The 23,114-nt window shown below is 41.5% G+C and overlaps 1 protein-coding gene across 4 annotated transcripts in view; it reads left to right on the top strand.

The window, feature by feature from the left end:
- The window catches only part of LOC119886081 (V-set domain-containing T-cell activation inhibitor 1-like), a 57,935-nt gene extending 38,374 nt beyond the window's left edge, over positions 1–19,561 (top strand). For 2 of the 4 annotated variants that reach the window (XM_038696605.1, XM_038696603.1), the window contains 3 exons: positions 13,251–13,388; positions 13,528–13,623; positions 17,510–19,561. In XM_038696605.1, the coding sequence (XP_038552533.1) occupies positions 13,251–13,388; positions 13,528–13,601 (212 nt within the window). In that variant the 3' untranslated portion in view covers positions 13,602–13,623; positions 17,510–19,561. Of the gene's footprint in view, positions 1–1,183; positions 1,518–2,289; positions 2,620–9,895; positions 9,932–11,467; positions 11,747–13,250; positions 13,389–13,527; positions 13,624–17,509 lie in introns of those variants that run through there. The other 2 variants (XM_038696604.1, XM_038696606.1) reach the window with 2 other exon arrangements.
- The last annotated feature ends 3,553 nt before the right edge of the window (positions 19,562–23,114 follow it).

Below are 23,114 nucleotides of genomic sequence, written 5' to 3'. Positions count from 1 at the left end.
TTGACTGTCTCTCTGCTCCAGGATGCTTCATTCCCTCTGAAGCGGCTGTGAGCTGAACTTTATCAGAGGGGCTGAAGTGAACATGTGTGTGAATCTGTGGTTAGATTTCTGTCTGATCACAAGTGTTTTCAGTTTTCGCCTCATCCACTACAGTCCCAGACGGCTTTGTGTCTGCAGATAGAACACAATATCAGCAGAGCAGTAACGCAGGGTAATGCACAGCAGAGGCAGGAACATTTTGTTAAAATATTGTGACTTCATTCTCATCAGATTTTATTCTCATATTAAGGCTTTGGTCTCAAAATATTATTCTGCAAATGTCAGAGATATGTGGGAGAGATTGTGCAGAAAGTTTTGAACATGAGCAGAAAACCTGCTGAAACACAGGAGACAAGTGTTTATGACTGAATTAAAATGAATTCATTTCTCATTGAGGTGAAAAGCTGCCTTTACTTCAGTCTACATATGTGTTGACTCAGCAGGGAAGAAATTTTATTTATTATAAATATTATTATTAGTAGTATTTATAAAAATCGGAAAAAATATATCGTTTTACTACCAACTTGTTAAAATCACATACTAAAAATCCTCCATCAGCGAAAATTAAAGACACAATTTTTGACCGAGCTTGACTTTTGACCAAAACAATTCCTTTTCGCTGTTGGAGGGATTTTTAGGGAAGTTTCTGGATTTCTCCAAGTTGGTAGGCTACATTCAGACATTATGATATTTGTGCCAGTGATAGTAGATGACACTAGGAAGCAGAGGAAATCACAACGGGGATGTCACCTGAAAGGGGAATTGTTTTAGTCAAAGTTCAGTCAAATGTTTAAGGCTGTTTAATTTTCACTGAGGAGGGATTTTCTCCAGGTTGGTTCAGTGAAATGTGAAATGTGTGCCAGTGATGGAAGAACTCATTAGGAAGTAGAGGTCATGACAACCTGAACTAATGTACTGAGGAAAGGTCAAAGTTCATATAAATGTTCACAAAATAACAAAGAAACTGTTTGTTTTGTATTATTATTATTATTATTATACTACCGTGGTATGTAAATCATTAAGTATAAGAAACCGTGTATGTATCTTTCAGGACCTTCGGCTCCCTCACGGCCGGTCCTTACCGTAATAACACTGCTGTAGGCGCAACAGAAATCACACGGCTGCCCCCACAGAGGACAGACCAGGTTTCGTTTCGTTTTCGGCAGCTGAAGTTACCGCAGTCTTTAAAGGGGGAAAGTGTACCACGCATGCGCAGAACTCCATGGAACTTGTGTTTTGGTCTAGACTGTTTGAAGAGTTTGTGCTCCAAAGTTACTGTTATAGTTATTATTGTGAAATACTGAAGCCTTAAATCATATCGCCTTGTTACTGACAGTTTATTCATTTAACTTCAAATATCTCAGCTGACTGTATCTGAGGAGGCCTGTTAGTTAACTGTGCAGATGTCATCATGATCCCACTTTCCTTCTGTTTCTTCCTGCTGGATCTGTGTGGAATAATTCTCGGACATGCAAACGGTAAGAAAGTTAATTCCCAATAAATAGTTATATGTTATCTATCGAGTGATAGTAAACAAGACACCTCGCGCTGTGAGTCGCTGCCTCATTGTGTCAAAGAAGTAAAGAAGCTGAATGTTTTGGGATAAAAACATCTAAAAACTGAGGTGCAGACTTGAGCAGAGCTGAGGGGCCCTTCCTGTTATTTCACATCAAAATCTTAAAGATGCCTAATTGTTAACCGTACAGTATTTTCTGCCTCATGTCCTGCCTCTGGAAAACTAGAGAGTACTCTGCTGAAACGAGTATCTGGAGCAACTAATGTGCCTTTTACCTTGTAAAAATTGTGTCAATATCCGTTTTTTAATAAACAATAAATACAGGAACTTTTGTTAAAAAACTTATCTTGCTGTTGTGAGCAAAAATTAGCTTTGAAGCTCGATTGTGAGGCTGTTCTGTAAATAGTTTTCTAATAAATATGGTAATATATATTACTGCCTGCTTACAAGCTGTTAAACCACCATGTGCATTACCTGCCTACATGTCTACTTACAAACTGTAGAGTTTATTGTCTGTATCATGTGACTCATCAGGTTTCTCATGTCAGCTTAAATATTCTTAAATGACGCCAACATGAAAAATCTCCATAAATAATGTGCCGACTAACTAACGTGTTTATAAACTGGTGTTTCAGAGTCATTGAGGTGACATGTAAATGTGTTATCTGATGTTCTGTCTGAACCTGATTGATCTCTATTTGAACAGAATGACTAAAATAATCTTCTTCTTTCAGGGTCGGGTGACGTCAGAGTGGTTGTGAAAGAAGGGAGTGACGCCATTTTACCCTGTTCCCTCAGCAACAAGGAGAACGCTGAGGAGAAACTCTTTGACTGGAAGAAAGATGGTCGGAAGGAGATTTTCTTTTATGATGGAGGCCTTCATTACAACAACGGCCGTCCAGGTCAAGATCAGCAGTTCAAAGGTCGCGTCTCACATTTTCAAGATGAGCTGAAGTACGGAAACGCCTCCATCATCATCAGAAATACGAAGGTGACCGACAGTGGAGACTACACCTGTGATTTTCCACGTCTTCAGCAAACATTCCACATTCAGCTTGTTGTTGGTGAGTGTTTTCATTTAACAGTTAATCAATAAATATTGTTCATCAAGATCTCTTTGACTCCAGCTGTTCTTCCTCGTCTGTTCAGTCTTCTGTTTAAACCACTGACAACGAGGAACAACTTTAATTACATATCAGCAATTTAATATGTGAGAATCACATACAGTAGTACAGTAGTTAAACTGGCAATAACTATTTTAACAATAAAAATTTTACAATGCAAATCTTCAAAATCTGAACTTAACTAAGATGTTGATAAAATATATGAACACCTGCTGTGTATTCATTAATACAGCTGCACAGTTTTTGATTCATTTCTACTCCGTAGAAAGAAGTTTGCAATTTATAATAAATTAGATTTATTCATTTAGCTGAGGCTTTTATGCAAAGCGACTTATAATCGTTATAAATGTCAGAGGTCGCACACCTCTGGAGCAACGATGGTGTAAGTGTCTTTTTCAGTGTCACAGTGGTAATCAAAGCCTGCACTCTCACACCAAAGCCATGTGACTTAAGCCTAGTTCACACTACACAATTTTTAGCCCGATTTGCCATTTTGTTTGCATGAAAAATGAAATAATAGCAAATACCTTTTGTAAAAATATGAAAATCATCTAAGTGTGCATTATCAAGATTTTATATTTTATATAGGTAATACAATGATAATTACATGAAAACAATAAGTCTTTAGAACACAGTGATAGTAACTGCAATGAGTCCCGAGAGAGAGAGAGATGTTTTAAATGTCACCATATTCTAACACATCTGTTAAGTTCTGTGTGTGTAGCATGAAAGAACTACAAACTTTCATTCCGTTGTTAGCCTATACAACAGTTTTGTGTTGTATAGGCTAATGCTAAATAAATTACCCTCCTTGATATTTGACTAAATGTCGAGAATATTGCCAACAAGTAAGAAAAGAGGATGTCTGCTTCATCTTAAAAGAGCTGGATCCATCCATACCAGTGCAATGATGAGCTAGTACTTAGATTTTACTCTGTCATGTAGCCTACAATGCCTTTTTCTTTCACACCAGTTGTTGTTGTAACCAGCTACAACCAGTAACATGTAAGTTGTCCTGTTGCCTGATTGCAAGATCATCTGTGTCTCCACATCACGTTGGGTTTGGGCATGCAGCGACTGACATCAGTGCCGTGGTGTCTGTTCAGTTTGCATCGTATTTGATTAGTTAATTTATCATTTTGCTTTTAAACTCATTTCTTTCGTGCCTTTGGTTTTAATCATGGTTGACCTGCATCGTGTTATTGTTCATTAACATGGAGTGGACTGCTGTGCTTTACTGGTGGTGTGGTGGTCAATGTCAGAGACTTTCTGCTAAAACATAACAACCCTCAGCCATTTCACTGCTATACAGCGAAGAGTGATGGGTGGTGCTCCTGTAGATATCATATTTGTCGGTGGCTGCGCTGGCTCTGCAGATGGAAATAAATAATCAGTGACAAGGTCATAAAATATCAAAATGTTCTTAAATATTCACCACAATTCAGCAACACCTGAATATTATGTGTCCCTTTTACATAAATAATTTCCAGAATAAATTAATGCAGAAAAGGCAGAAACTGGTACAGAAAAACACCAGAATGCAGGAAATTAAGTGTTTAACACCCACAATGTTCGGGGGGAGTACCCCCAAACACCCCTGTTCATTCTGTCGCAGTTTGGTTTTTTATATTATTATAATTAGACACATGACATTACAATTTAGCTACATCAGAATGAGACAGTTAATAGTGTTGTTCAATTGTGTCAATTATTATGTGAAGATATGAAGTTTTATGGATTGGGCTAAGCCCCGTATGTTTCAAGATCCTAGAAACGCCCCTGCTGCAGAGGACAACACATATGGACTGATTAAAGAGTTTTCAGGGACCACAAATATTTCCTAGCCCATAATGATGCTAATACATCGATTTACATTCCATAGAGCCGTGCTCTTGGGTCTGTGTGCTGATCTGGGTCCAGTATTAGACAGACCAACCCGAAAGAACTACGCCACAAATACAAGTAGCGTAGGCTATAATAGGGCTGCGCAATATAACGATATAGATCATTTGATGTTTAAAAAACATCTATAGTTTACAATTATGCTCTATCGTTTAGTTTGTTGTGTCGCAAATTCCACACTTTACTGCAATATTTCTGCAAGGGGACGGTGGTGAAGTAGGATATTTGATGTCTACCGAACATCCAACGTAAAAGTATTATGCAGCTTGAAACTAACTTCACCACGGTTCGTTCTTCCACACTTGCCCGTGTTGCAGGGAAGAAATTTGCATTGAGAATAAACAAATGTGGAGGAGAGTGAAGTTTACACAGAACTGGGTTATACTGAACAGGAGGACTCATGGTGCGTTCGAGACCGGTCGGGACTGGGAAATTTCCCAGTTCTGAGTTGCCTGGAATGCAGCATCAGACCATCCAAGCAGAAACCAGGAGCTCACAGCAAAGAGAGACGTCTGTTTTATGGACGGGCCACACAACACTATCCATCATTACTTTGTGTTGAAAAGCGGTGGGGACTTAAGGGCTCAGATTAGGAGCGGGATGATACATTTGGGTCACAAGACGTGACGATGCACGAGAACAAGATGAGAAGATTTGTAGCACTATTTTGAAGAAATGTTTGAAGTTGAAATATATGAGCGGGGGTCTGAGGCTCCTCCACTACATGATTTTGAGCATTAAACTCGTAATGTCCTGCTTTCTGGAGACATTTTCTGCTCCCAATTTTTTATATGAAGGGAAACTATATTTAAATTGCATTGCATGTTTTCTTATTGTGCAAATAAACCTTTGTCAAAGTGTTTTCATTTGTTAGTTAACATTTCTTGGTGCAAACAATTTTTCAGAACATTTTTAACAAATGCTTTCAAAAAGTGACGGGGAAAAATCAGCCATTTCAAAATGTGGAGGGGACATGTCCCCCAGCATCAGTGTAAATGACCCCTATGGGTGTGTGTTTGATATCATCAACAATATATAATGTTTACCTTTCTGCCTAAAGCTCCATTTGGGTCTTGGAATTTGCTGCATTTTCTTTAGTTTGTGAAACAGTATGTGCTCACTAGCACCTTCTCGGTTGTTGTTGCTGTGATCTACAGTAAGCAGGCGCATTCATATGCAGTAATATTGATGAGGTGCTTTGCATTGACCATTTATGGCTGAATGTGGGCGTGTAGAGGGCTGGATATGAGGCTAATCCATGTGACGGTTTTATAGATCTGAATCTGGATTCTATGCACTATTTTATAAATGAGGGTTGGCTGACTCCAGTTTTGGAAAAGTAATTAGTCTAGGGGTTCACATACTTTTTCCACCCTGCACTGTGAATGTTTACACCGTGTGTTTAATAAAAAGTGTTTGTGTGTTATTAGTTTAAGCAGACTGTGTTTGTCTATTGTTTTGACTTAGATGAAGATCGGATCACATTTATGACCAATTTATGCAGAAATAGGAAGGTCTCCTACAGATGAGGAACATTATTGTTGGTGTTAATCGTGTCAACTAATGATGAGGGAATGTCACACAAACTGCTCTCATAGTTGCAGATACATTTTTACAGATCTCAGCGGCACACATTGGACAAATGCGTAAAAGGGAAGTCACAAATCTATCGTGACTCACAAATTGACAGGAAGCAATCCACAAATGTGTACAAATGGATCCACAAATGCCTAAATATCACTATATGTGAAGTTAAAATATGTGTTTACTTTATACACACTGTATTTTTGATTGTGGATATGATTTTACACAAAGTGTAAAAATGCATATTTGCGGATCTGTCACGCTCTGCCGGTTGGCCATCCTTTGTGTTTACTTTTGAGTTTGGTATCTGCCTTGGTATGTTGAGTTTTGGGTTCTGTCCTGTCTAGTGTCCAGTATCTGTTATATAGTCTGCTTGTCATGTCTAGTCTCTCTGTTTTCCTCTGCTCTCTCTCTGCCTCGTTAGTCTCATGTCTGTCACCTGTGTTGCTCCCGCCCTGCTCGTTAGTCCCTGTGTATATATACCTGGTGTTTCTGTCTTGTCCTTGTCCGGTCATTGTTCATGTTACCCCCCAGTCTGTCGTGTGTGTACTCTCTGCCTGTAACCAGCCTTGCTTGTCTCGTCTCGTCTCCTCTCCCTGTACTTTTGGATTTTGGATTTTTGGATTTCTGTTATTCAGCCACTCACCTGTAAGTGTGCTCGCTTTTGTTTGTTTATTAAATCCCTTCGTTATACCATACCTGCTCCGCTCTGTGTCCTGCGTTTGGGTTCTCCAACCTGCCTCCACACCACGATCGTGACAGAATGACCGGACCAATTAAGAGCCCAGCAGACACTCTAACTGAGGAACAGACTGACGTGCTGAGGGAGCTTCTGACGCTGAGGAATATGTGGTATGGGGCTAGTCATGTTAGCCATAAGGCAGCTATCGTGTCCCTTGCCTGGAAGAGCCTGGCTGCTCAGCCAGGAGCAGCAGACTCTCTCCCTGGGTGGGTTTGTGACTTCCTCCACACCTCAGCCAATCCCCCAGCCAAGTCCTCATCAGTTCCTCAGTCTGTTAGCCTGGAAATGGCTAACACCCGGACCGCTAGCCTCCGGCCGTCATCTCCCCGGCCTGCTAGCCCTCTGCCTGTCCTGCCTGTTACCTGTTATCTGTTCTGCTGGCGCCGCTAGCCCTCCGCCTGTCCTGCCTGTTATCTGTTCTGCTGGCGCCGCTAGCCCTCCGCCTGTCCTGCCTGTTATCTGTTCGGCTGGCGCCGCTAGCCCTCCGCCTGTCCTGCCTGTTATCTGTTCGGCTGGCGCCGCTAGCCCTCCGCCTGTCCTGCCTGTATCCTGCTTGGCTAGCGCCGCTAGTCCTCCGCCTAGCCTGTCCGTCCGCCTGCCTGCCCTACCTACCAAGGACTCAGGGACTATGACTCTCCTGGCCTACCTGACCATGAAGGCCAGGGAGTCAGAGGCAGCACGGCAGCTACGCTATGGCCTGATAGCCTGGAGGCTAGGCTTTCCCCGGAGTCGTCCTTTGAAGGGAGTCGCCTAGCCATCTTTTCGGGTTCCCATGGTGGTCATCGGAGGCGACGAGGTCACCATCAGCGACCCGTCGGCAACAAACCTGTCCCCTGGCTTGCTAGAACGGCTAGCCGCCTGCCTGATTCCCGGCCCGCTAGCGCTGCTAGCTCCACATCAGACCTGCCTGATCCCCGGCCTGCTAGCGCTGCTAGCCGCCTGCCTGATCTCTGGCCTACTCCTGCTCCCAGGTCTCACTCGGTGGTCTTACCGACACCTGTTACTGGTCCCTCATCGAAGGTCCGACTGACACGAGTTCCAAGGTCTCCGTCGGTGGCCAGACCGGTTCCCGCTCCCCGTGCCCCGTCGGTGGACCGACCGGCACCAGCTCCGTTGGTGGCCCGATCGACTCCTGTTCCCTCGTCGGTGGTCCGACCGGCACCTGCTTCGCCGGTGGCCCAGCCGACTCCTGTTCTTCCGTCGGTGGTCCGACCAACACCAGCTCTGTTGGTGGCCCAGCCTGTTCCTCGTCCTCGTGCTCCGTCGGTGGTCCGACCGGCACCTGCTTCGCCGGTGGCCCAGCCGACTCCTGTTCCTAGTGCCCAGTCGGTGGTCAGGCCGACTCCAGCTCCTCGTGTCCTGTCCATGGTCCCCTGCCCAGCTGTCCAGTCGGTGGTCAGACCGACTCCAGCTCCTCGTGTCCGGTCCATGGTCCTCAGCCCAGCTGTCTCGCCGGTGGTCCTCAGCCCAGCTGTGCCTCCAGAGCACCCAAGCTTTGGGTGCCGACCTCCGAAGAGGTCTTGCCGTCGGCCTCCTGCTCGGCCCCCAGTGGGTTTGCTGCCTCACTGTTGGCCGTCCTGCCAACCTCCCGAACTCTGTGGCCCCCCTGTTCTGCCCGGCCTGTTGAGTCGACCTCCGGCGCGGCCTCCCGAACTCTGTGGCCCCCCTGTTCTGCCCGGCCTCATGGGTCGTCCCACGGGACGCCCACCTGAACTGTTTTACTCTCCTGGTCTACTCGGTCGACCTCCGGGTCTGCCTCCTGAACTGTGTGTTCCCCCTGATTTGCTCGGCCTGTCGGGTCATCCCCCGGGACGACCTCCTGAACTCCGTGATCCCTTTGGTCTGCACGGCCTCCTGGGTCGCCCTCCGGGACGGCTCCTGAACTGTTCTGCCCCTCTGCCCTGCCCTGCATGTTAGGCCAAGTGCCTTACCTGCCCTGTTTCCTGGGCATGATCTGCCTGTTGGGTGGTTCCCCCGGACTGTTTTGTCCCCTTGGCCTGCTTGTGCGACCTCCCGAACTCTGTCGCCCCCTTGCCTTGCCCTCTGGCCACCCTCCTGAGAGTTCCTGGTCTGGCCCTCCTCCTGTCCTCCCTCCGCCCACCCTGGCTCGACTTGCCCTCCTCCTGTCCTCCCTCCGCCCACCCTGGCTCGACTTGCCCTCCTCCTGTCCTCCCTCCGCCCACCCTGGGCCGGCTTGTGCCTTGTTTTTGGGCTGTTTTGTTGACCGTCTGGAGACGCTCGTCGGTGGGGGGGTACTGTCACGCTCTGCCGGTTGGCCATCCTTTGTGTTTACTTTTGAGTTTGGTATCTGCCTTGGTATGTTGAGTTTTGGGTTCTGTCCTGTCTAGTGTCCAGTATCTGTTATATAATCTGCTTGTCATGTCTAGTCTCTGTTTTCCTCTGCTCTCTCTCTGCCTCGTTAGTCTCATGTCTGTCACCTGTGTTGCTCCCGCCCTGCTCGTTAGTCCCTGTGTATATATACCTGGTGTTTCTGTCTTGTCCTTGTCCGGTCATTGTTCATGTTACCCCCCAGTCTGTCGTGTGTGTACTCTCTGCCTGTAACCAGCCTTGCTTGTCTCGTCTCGTCTCCTCTCCCTGTACTTTTGGATTTTGGATTTTTGGATTTCTGTTATTCAGCCACTCACCTGTAAGTGTGCTCGCTTTTGTTTGTTTATTAAATCCCTTCGTTATACCATACCTGCTCCGCTCTGTGTCCTGCGTTTGGGTTCTCCAACCTGCCTCCACACCACGATCGTGACAGGATCATAGTACACATTTGTGCATTGTCTTGTGTGAGTTACAAATAAATTCCAATAAAAACTTTCATAACCATGCAGCTCTCTCATTAAATACTTGGCCTCTGCTCATGTTTCCCCCTCTCCATTTTAGATGTTGACAAAGGACTCAATTACTAGTCTCTATTACATTCCTTGTTCAATGTCACTCATTGTCACTTTACCTGAATTAATGTTCTAATTTGTGTTTCAGACCTAACTTTAAGAGACCGATCAGCAGATATAATTGGTGAGTGATGTCACTGATCTCTACATCTGTAATGTGTGCTACAACTCTCTGGGCTTCAGGATCATTGAAACCTTTTATACCTTCATGTTGACTAATCGTCACTGAAAACACCATTTATAAATCATCACTAGAGATGGACAGCATGTCCTATGCAGAAGTCGAACTCCTCTTGACACTAAATATCAATACATCTCATTATGAGATATATATTAAATATTAGATCTACAGCCATGTATCTGACAAAATACATGGTTTAAATATTCTGGTTTTGATGTTACTGATCTCTACATTTTTAAGACACAGACACACAAAGTTCACTCTGATCTACTTGATGTGGTTCTTTAGTCCAGCAGCTCAGCTTCTACAGACTATTTCACTGATTCAAACAGAAACATTAAAATGGCTCCAAGTTTATTTCCTGTTAAACGTACACTTAGACCCGTGCTGTGTTCTTAGAGGCACCTGCAGTGAAACTACCTGTAGCCAGCAGCAGCACTGTTTGACTGATCAGTTGAAGCTGATGTAACATCTGAAGATGTTTTGTTGTCTTGGTTCATTATGTTAAAAAGACACTGTTTGTATTAAAGTGATGTTGTTCTGTCAAACATCTTGAATATCACCCAGCTCTAAGGTCACTAAGTTGTAGCACAGACATTGCAGATGTAGAGATCAGTGACGTCAAAATAAAGACTCACCACTAAAACACACTTTTGAAACCCTGTATTTTATATTTGAATTTAAAGCAACATTTTCACCTGAACAATCTGTTGCAACGCTGCTATAAATTCCACCTTTTCCTCCAAGTTTATGTTCAGTTTTTGTTGACTTTGAGATATGTGTCTTTATTTAGTTAAAGGTGGTGTTGTATTACAATAAATTATACTAAAAGGTGTTTCTTTTATTTCTTTTTTTGACAAACATGAGTGGTCAGAATAATAGAAACACCTCTGAATATAATGCAGTCCAAAACAACACAATGACTAATCATCATTAAAGAAAACTTAATGGCAGAACAGTTGTGTTGGATTGCATCAGACTGTACAGGTGGACCTAATAAAGTGGCTACTCACACAGTTAGGGGTGCACATGCTTTTAAAGACCCTGTTTCATATTTTATAACACATGTTTATTTTACTTTAGTGTAACAGTGTCGATCAGACAACAGATTTCATGCGACGTCATTTCAAGATAATTTTTTCAGCTCAACAAATGTAAAAATTGAGTTTGTCCAAACGTCTTCACTGTATCTGAGCTTCTGTCATGATTGAGTCAGAAACAGTGTTTGCAGCTGTAAATAGTTTCCAGACTTTTGGTAGAAGTTAGAAATGTTTGAAATATCATGTCCTATCTAACAATGCTGGGAGGAGCAACTGAGGCTGATACTGTGCTTTTCTGTTCCTCTGTGTTTTTCTGTTAAACACACTTTAATCCTCATTTACAAGCAGAGAAGAGACGAACAAGAAACATCACAGTGTTACATTTATAATCCTGTTATTGTCCTTTTATAGCTGATGTGTCTGTTTACTGTGTTCACAGGAGCATCTCCAGAGCCGTATGTCAAGATACTTAATCAAACGCAGGACGTGGCCCTGCTGCAGTGTGAAGTTCGAGGTGCTTCTCCAAAACCTACAGTAGAGTGGCAGGACAGTGCTGGAAACAAACTTCCTGCTGAGGAGCCACAGGTCTCAGAAAGAGGAGGCAGCTTCTACATCATCCTCCAAACTACTGTGATGAAGACCGACAACTATCGCTGTGTAGCCACACAGGAGGAGATCAAACATCAGATTCATACTGAGACCTACCTCTATATCGGCGGTGAGATTCTTCCTAGTGGTATTTCCGTAGTTGTGTTATTAGTTTTCAAACATGTTTAAGTGTCTTCAGACTGAACTCAAAGCAGGTTGTGATGAAGACGTCTGCAGAAGTGTAAAAAGTGTCAAACTGAGTGAAAGCTTCACTCTTATACTGAGACTCTGAGACTTCATGAATCTACAGAGATGAGAGGAAGAATGAGAGGGTCTGCAGGGAAATAACAGAAAGAAACTCTGAGATCAGTCTGATCAAACACAGGAACACAAGAATTTAGTAAACTTCACTCACAAACCCAGTAACAGATTTATAAATGGCTCCTGTCAGTGGGTGGGACATATTAAGCAGCACGTGAACATTGTGTCCTCATAGTTTATGTTAGAAGCAGGAAAAAGAAGCTGCTGAAAAAGTGGGTGCTGGTCCTGATAGAAATGTGTCAGAACACAGAGAGGAGCCCAGGCCTCGACTGGTCAGGGCTGTTTTGGCGGCTAAAGGGAGACCTACATAATGACCAGCAGGTGGTAATAATGTTATGGCTGATTGGTTTATAATTAGTATCGATTGCAGAAAGAAAGATAAATAAATAAAGAATAATAAATATTTGTTGATATCTATTAGATCTACAGCCATCTATCTGACATGACAGATGAGGAGAAATCTGTGGCGCAACACTGTTGGATCACTAGAAGCTGATGAAGCATCTGAAGATGTTCTGTTGGCTTGGTTCATTATGATAAAGGACTGTATGTATTAAAGTGATGTTGTTCTGTCAAACATCTTGAATATCACCCAGCTCTAAGGTGACTAAATTGTAGCACAGACATTGCAGATGTAGAGATCAGAACATTAAAATCAAGACTCTCCACTAGTTTCTCCTGATGTGTCTTTAAGGTCGGACTCTGTGGGTCACGATGTAAACGGCACATCAGCCTTTTAAACTGTTGGTGAAACTGTGTTCAGTCAGACTCTAGCACTGCAGTAACGGCAGCACGCTACAGATCACAACACAGAAATCAGCCAGCTGCTTAGTCTGTAATCTCACTCCCTGCAGTTACACTGAAAGATGCTTTTGTTGTAATTACAAGATACATTTTCTGTGATTTTAGCTTGATTAATGTTAAAATCAAATATAAAATATATATCATGATATTGTGTAGGGTTGCAACTAATAATTATTTTTATTTTTGATTAATCTCTTGTTGTTTTTTTATAATTAGAATTTTTTGTTTATAAAATGTCCCAAAAATAGTAAAAAGAAAAGATTCCACTGTGTATTCGAGCAGGACGACATCAGCCAAGATCAAACCTAATCACTTTACCAGGTGAAATTCATCCCAGTGATCTTTTCTGAAAATAGTTTTAGATGTTTACATGGTGTTATTTTAATGTTCATAGACTTTAGCAGCATGGTCGCCTCAGTAGTAGTTCTGTGTAGGTAATAACCAGTGTGCTGTACATGATATACAGTTTACATTCTGAGTGTGACTCTAGGTTTTGTTGTGTGTTTCAGAGAAACTGTTTGAGGACACGTGCAGCAGAGGGGACGTCACAGGATGGTTTGGTGGAATCGTTTTAGGAGCTGTAATTCTTGCTGCAGTTCAAGCTTCACTTGTAGCTACAAAGCGCATCACAGTACGCTGTAATAAAGGTGAGTTTATATAAATGTATCAACATATTCATCATGTGCAGACATCAACGTAACAGATACTTAACAGAGACCGTCTCTCGTCACAAGGTTATTGTTTTCTCAGATATATTATGTTGGACGTTTTGCCTTTATTTGACAGGAGCAACTGAAGAGAGAGAGGAAACCTGGGAGAGAGACATGATGACACTGAGCAGAGCATGTGGACCTGTGTAATCCAACCTTAGCGCTCCACCAGGTGAGCTACTGAGGCGCCCGTTAAGTTCGTATTTACATTTATGAAAAAGAAAATCCACTGAGCCTTTATTTATTTGTGAGGCCTCTGGTTCTCATTCTGATTGTTAAAAATAAATATAACAAGTTATAAATACATAACTGTCCTTTAAATGGATGGTTTGATTTCACAAATGTGCAAGGAGACATCTGGGTAATTTTAGACTGAATTTTGTGTACAGGGTACTAAGAGTCAAAAACAAAGGGGAATAATGGGAAAACATATTTGATGGTCAGAATGGTTTTATCACTGCAATATTGTGATACAAATTTGGTAATATGACATTAATGAGGTAATATGGGTTGATGTTGTCCCACTATTATCGGCTACTATAAACACAATACCTTCAAGATCACGTGCAAAACATCCCGTCTTGGTTCAAGGTAATACTGTCCAAATTAGAGCCTGACCAACATGGGGGTTTAAGACCAAACTGATTTTGATATTTACGGATTTGATATATCGGCCGATATTCTTTATTTACCTTCTCAGAAACACTCAACATAAACAAAGATTTTCCCTGACATTTGTCGTGTGTAGTTATGAGACCACATCAAGATAATGTGACATAATGCAGTTAAAAAGAATTCAGAAAGTATTTTGAAAAAAAGTCCAGCTGATCTTGTCAGCTGATTGCAGTGTTTTCTGGTGGATTTGTGGCTCAAGAAGGTGTTAACAACAGGGGAGCTGCAGATAATAGATAAGATAATAAACACTGATTCAGATTTATCTGATATGAGCCTTTATCGATTTATCGGTCAGGCTCTAGTACAAATTATATGTTTAATGCTGTGACTTTTTACCTGGAAACAAAATAACCCTGAATCATGTTTCTGTTTAATTTCATAGTAATTTTCTGTCCTTGCACAATGTAATGTGATGTATATCTGTTTTAAAGAGTGCACGTCTGTTTTCAGTATTGTTACGTCACTAGTGACGTCAAAATGACGTGTGAAGCAAACACACTGGTTCACTCAGGTAGTGAAACACATGGCTGCTCTGACAGGCCACTCTGGCTTTGACAGGTTTGAATCTTGGAGGGCGGTATTCTCATAAAACTGAACGATGGAGAAACCGTTGGTTATAGTATTCTGTGAATTTTGATACTTAATGGAATACTTTTATACCTTCACTTGAGTAGAATTTTGACGACTTTTATGGTAAACATAATACTTCTATCTTTCTGAAGTGAAGGCAAAGTTAGCTGTATTTAAAGCCAATTGTTCATTCAACGTGCGGGTAGATGGTGAAGAGGCAGAGTTTCTGTTCTTTGAGTGAAAGCTTCAGGGTTCAATCTGAAATCTGCTAAACCTGTTGTAAAGAGGGTGAAAAGATAGACCAACGAGTCAAAGCTGGAGTTACAGGCCTGCTTTGACTGCACTGACCGGAGTGTTTTTGAGGCTGCAGCCACCGACCTGGACGAACTAACCGACACTGTGACATCTTACATCAGTTTTTGTGAGGACACGTGTGCAGAGTAAAACGTTCCGCACATACAACAACCAACGCCTTCAGAAGTGGAGACAGAGTCCTGTACAACCAGGCCAGGAACACTCTGACTAAGGAGTCAAGACAGCAAAGAGATGCTACGCTGAAAAGCTTGGAAAAAAGCTTCACAGCCAGCGACCCTGCGTCGGTGTGGAAAGGCCTGCGGACCAACTACAGGAGACTTCCCCCAACACTGCTGGTACTCAACAACTGGCTGATGAGCTGAAGGGATTTTACTGTAGGTTTGAAAATCCCACAGTCACACCTCTCCCCCACTCCAAAACCATCTTCATCATCCATGAAGTCCTTTGAAAGACTGGTGTTGGCCCACCTGAAGGACATTACAGGCCCCCTGCTGGACCCCCTGCAGTTTACCTACATGGCTGACAGGTCTGTGGATGATGCTGTCAACTTGGGACTGCATCACATCCTGCAACACCTCGACTCTCCGGGGACACATGGAAGGATCCTGTTCGTGGACTTCAGCTCGGCGTTCAACACCATCATCACGGACATCCTCAGCACCAAACTCACCCAGCTCACTGTGCCAGCGGATCACAGACTTCCTGGCTGGGAAACATCACATCCAGCACCCGGACTATTAGCACTGGCGCCCCCCAGGGGTGTGTGCTCTCCCCACTGCTCTTCTCCCTCTACACCAACGACTGCACCTCAGGAGACCCATCTGTCAAACTCCTGAAGTTTGCTGACGACACAATGGTCATCGGTCTCATCTGGGACGGTGATGAGTCGGCCTACAGACGGGAGGTTGATCAGCTGGCTCTCTGGTGCGGTCAGAACAACCTGGAGCTTAACACGCTCAAAACTGTGGAGATGACCGTGGACTTCAGGAGGAGCCCCCCCCACTCTGCCCCCCATCACCATACTCAACAGCCCTGTGTCTGCTGTGGAATCCTTCAGGTTTCTGAGATCCACTATAACCCAGGACCTGAAGTGGGAGCCCAAGAAGGCCCAGCAGAGGACGTACTTCCTGCGCCAGCTCAGGAAGCTCAACCTGCCTGAGGAGCTGCTGATCCAGTTCTACACAGCCATCATCCAGTCTGTCCTCTGCACCTCCATCACTGTCTGGTTTGGATCTGCCACCAAAAAGGACAGGAGCAGACTACAACGGACAGTCAGGACTGCAGAAAAGATCATCGGTGCCAACCTGCCCTCCATTCAGGAAACAGGCAGGAAACATCACTGCAGATCCATGATGAACAGCTGATTTCTGACTCACAGTGTCAAGAACAATTCTTGTGCAATAACCCAGTAACTCTGTCTCTAATCAGCCACCTGTTTACTGGTTACCACTTATTATTTATTCATCATTCTCTATTTCAGTGCTGTAAATACTGTCAATTGTAGATACTGTATACAAATCCACCTACCTCAAGTCATAACTGCTGCACAAACTACTTGTGATGAACTACTGATTCCGATTCAAATTAAAATTCTGTATCATGCATTATTAAAAGTATGGGGTATGAATGTAAGTGGTTTCAGTAGTGTCCGCACAGGATGATGGCTAAGTGTGTGTAAGGGTGTTGGAACGAAACAAGGTAATACCACTAAAGCAAACATATCCAAAAACCAAACCAAAGGTGGAAGAATCAGTCAGCATCAGTCAGCAGGGAGGTCTGTCCCCTCAACCCAGCAGAAGCTTTCTAAGAATGAGAACAGGAAGTTAGAAGTACTGTACAGGGCAATGGGCCCCGGTGCCCAGAGTTACTGCAGTCAGTCTCGGCTCTTCACCCGCAAGACAGAGAGAGATTGGCCGCACCCACATATAACCTCACAGGGCGTCACGAGGAGTCCACACACTGTAGCCCCCTTTAAGGGTAACTTCTGTGATATTACTGTATTTGTCAGTGGAGTCTGGAGACTTGGAGCAGAACGATATAGTGATTCTGGCTGAACAAAAAGTACTTTAAAAAGTATATCTCTGTAGGGATCCTTTCCATAATGTTGTCAGAAACTCTCTAGTTAATGTTCTTTGCACAGTTGCCCACAAGCGTTACGTTGGTTTCGCTGCTGCCGACTGCAGAGCTCTCACTCTACACTGGACCAATTTATAAAAATGTAATGGTCAGTTGTTGGTTAGAATCACTCACATTCTCCTGCAGCCTCCTTAGTGACTGACAGGTCAACCTCACTCTGACAGATCAGTGAAGATGTAACGAGTTTCACAAAGGTTGTTTTTATCACAGGGAGTTTGGATTAATTTTATCTTATCAGTTTTTCTGATTTTGTTTTTATTGTTTAGATCTCCAAACATTTCTGAACCCTGTTTGTTGCTTTGATTGTTTTTTTTACTTGTTTTATAATCATATCTCATTTGTATTTTCTCCTCTCTCCATAGACTGTATAACAAAGTGGACACCATGACTTCACCTGCTGGTTTGTGGACTTGCCTTTTTGAAGACTTGAATGTGGCATATTGGCCGTAATCATTTGGGGTTTTTTAAACAGAAGGGACCAAATTTACACTAATCAGGAAAGTGTTTACTCAGGTGATAAATCAAGTGAGAAGTCGGGTCATTTTTATTTTGACTTCTCTGCAGTCAGACTTGTTTTAGAGGTTCCCTCTTGCCTCTCTCACACTGTTGAGTGAAAACTGAATTATCCACTGGACTGTGTTAAAGACATGATGGCACCTAAATGAAATAGAAGAAGTTACACACATATCTCAACAAAACAGAGCTTTAAAAAGGGACCTGTAATGTAGCCTATATGTATGTGTGTATGTGTGTATATATATATATATATATATATATATATATATATATAATAATCTAACTTGTACCTTGACCATGTAGTGCCAAGTTTGCAGCTTGTAAAATGAGGCATCAACTCATTTTATCAGCTGTTCGATGAACCTCTGATCAGTACTGACCACTGCAGATCCTTTTGGAGATGCTATGACCCAGTCTTCTAGTCATCACAGTTTGCTCATCTCAAAGTCGCTCAAACCCTCACGCTTACCTATTTATCCTGCTTCTGACACATGAACTTCATGATGTCTCATAGCTCTATAAACACCAGACATGTGATAAACACATTTAGGGTCCCTGTCCTACACCTGATGCAGAGAGCCACGAAGCACCGACGCAATAATTTTCCCGTCCAGCACTGGCGCCCAGGGGTTTACAGCAGTGGTCGGCAATGGGCGGGTCAGAACTGGACTTTTAAAATAAGATTACAATGTGAAAGATTAATATTATAAATCTATATACTTTATAGTATGCTTTATTATGGTTAGGCCTACTTGTAGGGGTGTGACGAGATTCGAGATTGGGTTCTCGAGATGAGATTTTAACACTATTTTAATTTTATCTTTAATGCTGAATTACATGAAAAGTTTAAGCAGAAAGGCAAGGCAAGTTTATTTATATAGCACATTTCAACAACAAGGTAATTCAAAGTGCTTTACATAAAACATAAAAGCAACAGGGAAATATAAAAAAAGTTTAAAAGCATCATAGTTTTCCAATTCATGTGTGACTTGATACATGTGAAAAATGTCAATTGCGTGAGTCTCGTGATACAAATTTTTACCTGACGAGATTTCTCGTCACGTTTTAATCTCGTCACACACCTGGTTACTTTATTATAATGATCAGATTTACAGAATTGCAGTAATGGCGACTGAAAGTGGCCAAACATAGGAATTTAAAAAGACAAGCCAAGAGACGAAGTACAACCTTTTTGAATGATGCACCTGAGCCTTTATTATAGTAAAGACTTATTTTAACACAAACCACAACAACTTTTTAATTATTCCTCCACTACACCATTTCATCCACTGTCATTCATCACAACGACAAATTCATGTTAGTTTAATCTTTTGGTGGAACGAAGAGAACGAGAATATTCATGTCGGACTTGATGTCGAGTAAAAATGAACCAAATTGTGCCTTTTGTTTCGTCCCAGGTGTGAAAAAGACTTTAGGCAGCTAGACAGGGTCAGGACTGAACTGCTGTGAATGTTTAATTGTTTGATTGTTTAAATATTTTCTGTGTACTTAATATGTATGTAAAGATAAATGTAATGTTACTTTTGTTTTGTTATTTTATTCATCACTTTATATTTATCACGGTGTCAAGAAGGAGCTGCCAGTTAGTATTTATGCTGAGAACAAACCGTATGTATCATCATTTATTAAGAGCTGAAGCAGAGTCAGGAAGAGTTCAGTATTTCTCTCTGGATATTATGTACAGCATTATGTGTTTTTTACAAATATATTTTCATGTCTACAAAAAGGCTTTACAATCATTAACCCCTATTTTTATTTTGAGGGAAATAATTGACTGACCCAACACCTGTTTTTGGATTCTCAAAGTCTTTGAAGACAAAATGAATGTAAGCTCTTTAAAAATCTGTTTCTAATAAAATGCAGTCAATCTATAAAAACAAGTATTTCAAACTCATTTCATGTTTATACTTTGAGTTATAGAGTTAAGAACAGTCACATCAGGGATTTCCAAAATTCCAGGTGAACAACTTTTTCAGTTCAATCTGAAGCTTTAAGCTCTCGGACACTTTTAGACAAAGTTTATTTGCTGCTGGACATTTCTTCACAGACTCTCCCTCATTGATCTTCAAGTTAAAGTTTATAAATAAATCTCAAAATTTGTCCTGAAATTAAAACTGCTAAAAACCAATTTTCTGACCTGAGTTTCACACAGAGTATTCAGTCTGTGTCGGGGGTCCTGAATAAGCCCAGACAGGTTTTTGTCCTGACTGTGGGTGATGATCACTTTCTGCTCTCATTGTGTTAATATGTTCAGACAGCAGGAAGATATGCAGTTATTCAGGAGGAATGATTTGGACAACCGTTGAACCCTGTGGTCACAGGTGGAAGAAGTACTATCAACAAAATACTATACTACTATAAAGTATGAGTCTTTCTGCAGTAAAAAGTCTCCTGTGTGATTTTATTAGTTACTGATTTATCAGCGTTAGAAACATCTGCAACAGCTGCTCAAGGTTTTAATATAAAGTTTTTTAAGGCCAGTGGTTCCCAACCTGGGGGTCAGCCCCTTCAGAGGGTCACCGAAATAAATGAGGGATCTTAAGATGATTAATGGGACAGGAAGAAAGAAACAAACCGATACACAAATAATTTGAGGCAGAAAGAGGTCAAATTATCCAACATTTCTCAAAAAACACACATTTATTTAAATGAAATAAAAACTATAAAATATTTAAGGGGAAAACCAGAGCAGTGGTGGAACTAAATACATTTATTTTAGTGTTATATGTATTGAAATCCTTTCTTTAATTTTCTTCCATATTAAGGGGTTATGCTGCATTCAGGCTCAGTCTGCAGAATGGGAAGAACAGGACAAACACCCTTATTCTGACTTTGTGTTCATGCATTTTAAAAAGTTCCCTCACGTCACCTGTTACAGTCATGGAAGGTTTCAACGTACAGGGTATTATCCCTCTTATATATGGCAACTTAAAAATATGCTTTATCTAATCTACAAAAACTTTTTACAAATACACACTGAGTTTATCTCCTTCCAGCCAATCAGAACAGAGAATTCTCAGTGGTCATGGCATCAGAACTATATTTAATCTGTCAGCTGGAGTATACTGAACTAGTGAGCATATAAAATAAAAGGCATTGTTATAAAGTACATCAAAGCATCTAACAGGTAATAAAATCAGCTACAACATTTTAAATACCGCTTTAATGTGTCAGCACAAATAATCCAATAATACCTGTAAGAGCGTTTTGTCTGCATTATTTTTAATAAATTCTGCTGATAATATTTTTCTACTATATAGGTTGCAGGACCTTTACACTTTAACACAGTATTTTTACAGTTATTGCTTCATTTACTTCAGCCTGAATGGGTTTGACATGATACAGCAGATTTGCCAAATGTTGAACTCGTAATGCATAAATGGTTCTGATTATTAACAAGTTAGTACTTAGCATTAACAAATTAAAGACCAATGAATATCATTTTTCTTGCACTAGAATTGAATTAATGAAAACAACCTACAAAAATTAAAGTGATGCAATTAGAATTAATATTATACTAGTGGTAAACTTTATAGTATACTATTATTTGAAATTATGATCAATATAGTAACAACACTAAAATTATATAATCAAGAACTGGAAAGAGTGAAACTTTTTTTATGGTTTGATGAGGGAACTGCATGGACTGTACATATTCATAAAGTACTAGACAAAGGTAGGAAAGTGCTAAATGTTTTGAGGTGTGTAGTTGGAAACGAATGGGGGGGGCAGACAGAACAGCTCTGAATGCAAATACTGTGATTAATTAGACAGTATTAGATTACAGTTGTGTGGTGTATGGATCTGTACGTCCCTCTAAAAGTTAGACAACATTTAATATCAGCCTTTGAGATCATGTTGAGGAATATTTAAAATGGGTCCACAGCAGCACCTCCTGGTGGAAACAGGAGAAATGACATGAGAAGAATAATCACTGAATTATTTACAGGCCGTAGTGAAGATCAGCCAACACAACACACTTTGATGGGAAAAGAAGAGGAGGTGGACAGTGACACAAAAAGCAAAAAAAAAAAGAGCAGCTTTTATTGTTCCAGATTAGTGATGAAGTATCAGTGTGCACAGGAGAAATGTTTGCAGTTTCGTTAGCAGTGAGGTAGATAGAGGAAATTAGGCCACTGGGGCGATCATTTGTTCGGACTCAGATTCATCACAAGCCAGTTTACAGAGCAGTGGCCAGACGGTTTGACAGAAGTACAACAAACAATGTGCAAAGTTCAAACGATGCGTCTCACAGACATCATTAAGGATACCAGCACATGTCAGCATCAGAGGAAATCAAATGGAAGATAAGGCTGCAAAGGAGGCTACAAAAGTGATTACATTGATGTTTTTGTTCAAACTTCACCAAATCCTGATAAATGTTGAAGGAAAGGATTTTTATTAAGTTCATAACATGTTTTGTACGTTTGTGTATTCAAACTGAAGTGTTAATACCTGTAGCTGTCACTGTAAAAGAGTAAAAGTTCTCTTGAGTCTGCGCTCACTGAGAGGAGGAAAGGATCTTTTTGCTGGTCGTTATTAGGAATTTATTTCGTTTTGTAGATAATACAACATAACAATATGCAGTTATACAGTGAATGCTAGTCTTAAGATGTAAACATGCAGCCGTGTCGTTCAAATATAAACCTTGTAAATACACTTTAGCAAGTCAGGCTATAAAGGAGACACGTGTCTTTCACTGCTACGGGGTTATGTGTGTTTATTTGCTAACAGGAGACTGCATGTTACAGAGCGTTTCTTGTTTCCTCTTGATTTGTACTGATACCACCGCTATACAGGCCGCATAAAAGGAGAACACAAGAGATGAGTTCTGTCTAATGTTTTTTCAGAATCTCAGAGTAATCAGTATGAATGAGAGGTCATGATTTTATTTGTTTGTTTGTTTTTGGTTCTAGTCAGTCTGATCCACACTCCATCCCAGTTGGTTACAGTAATGCATCAGCTGGTTGTTTGCCAACCGCCAATAAAATTCAGGAAGACGAATGATAAATAGAATTCAGTGAGCAAAAGCTTAAATATGAGGTAATGTTGTTTTTTAGTTTGGTTGTTTTTTTTTCCTTGAAACAGCCCTGGTGAGAAGTGCTCATTTTGAGATGTACATGTGTGTGAGACAAGAAGAATGACAAGATTCCAAAAAGGGGAGAAGGAGGAAAGTAATATGGTGTGTTGGACCTTTGAGGAGGAAAGGGTATGTATTTATTATGTGTGTCACAGAGGCTGTATAAGAGAGCTGCCCTAATAAGTTTCTCCTGTCAGGAATAAGGACATGTTGCTGCAGTTTGTAGGGTGTCGCAGTTGAGAGAAGAACAACTGCAATTGGGAACAAACAAAGTCCAGCGTCAGCATTGTGACTGAGATCCCTGACTGGTGAAAAAGAGTCAAGGACTCACTTCCGTTTTTTACAAAAAA

The sequence above is a fragment of the Micropterus salmoides genome, unplaced genomic scaffold, assembly GCF_014851395.1.
Source record: "Micropterus salmoides isolate LMB-PRFRI ecotype aquatic unplaced genomic scaffold, ASM1485139v1 Ms_hic_scaffold_4, whole genome shotgun sequence".
Lineage (NCBI taxonomy): Eukaryota > Metazoa > Chordata > Actinopteri > Centrarchiformes > Centrarchidae > Micropterus > Micropterus salmoides.
Note: the sequence above shows the minus strand (reverse complement) of the source record. Positions and strands in the feature narration are given on the sequence as shown.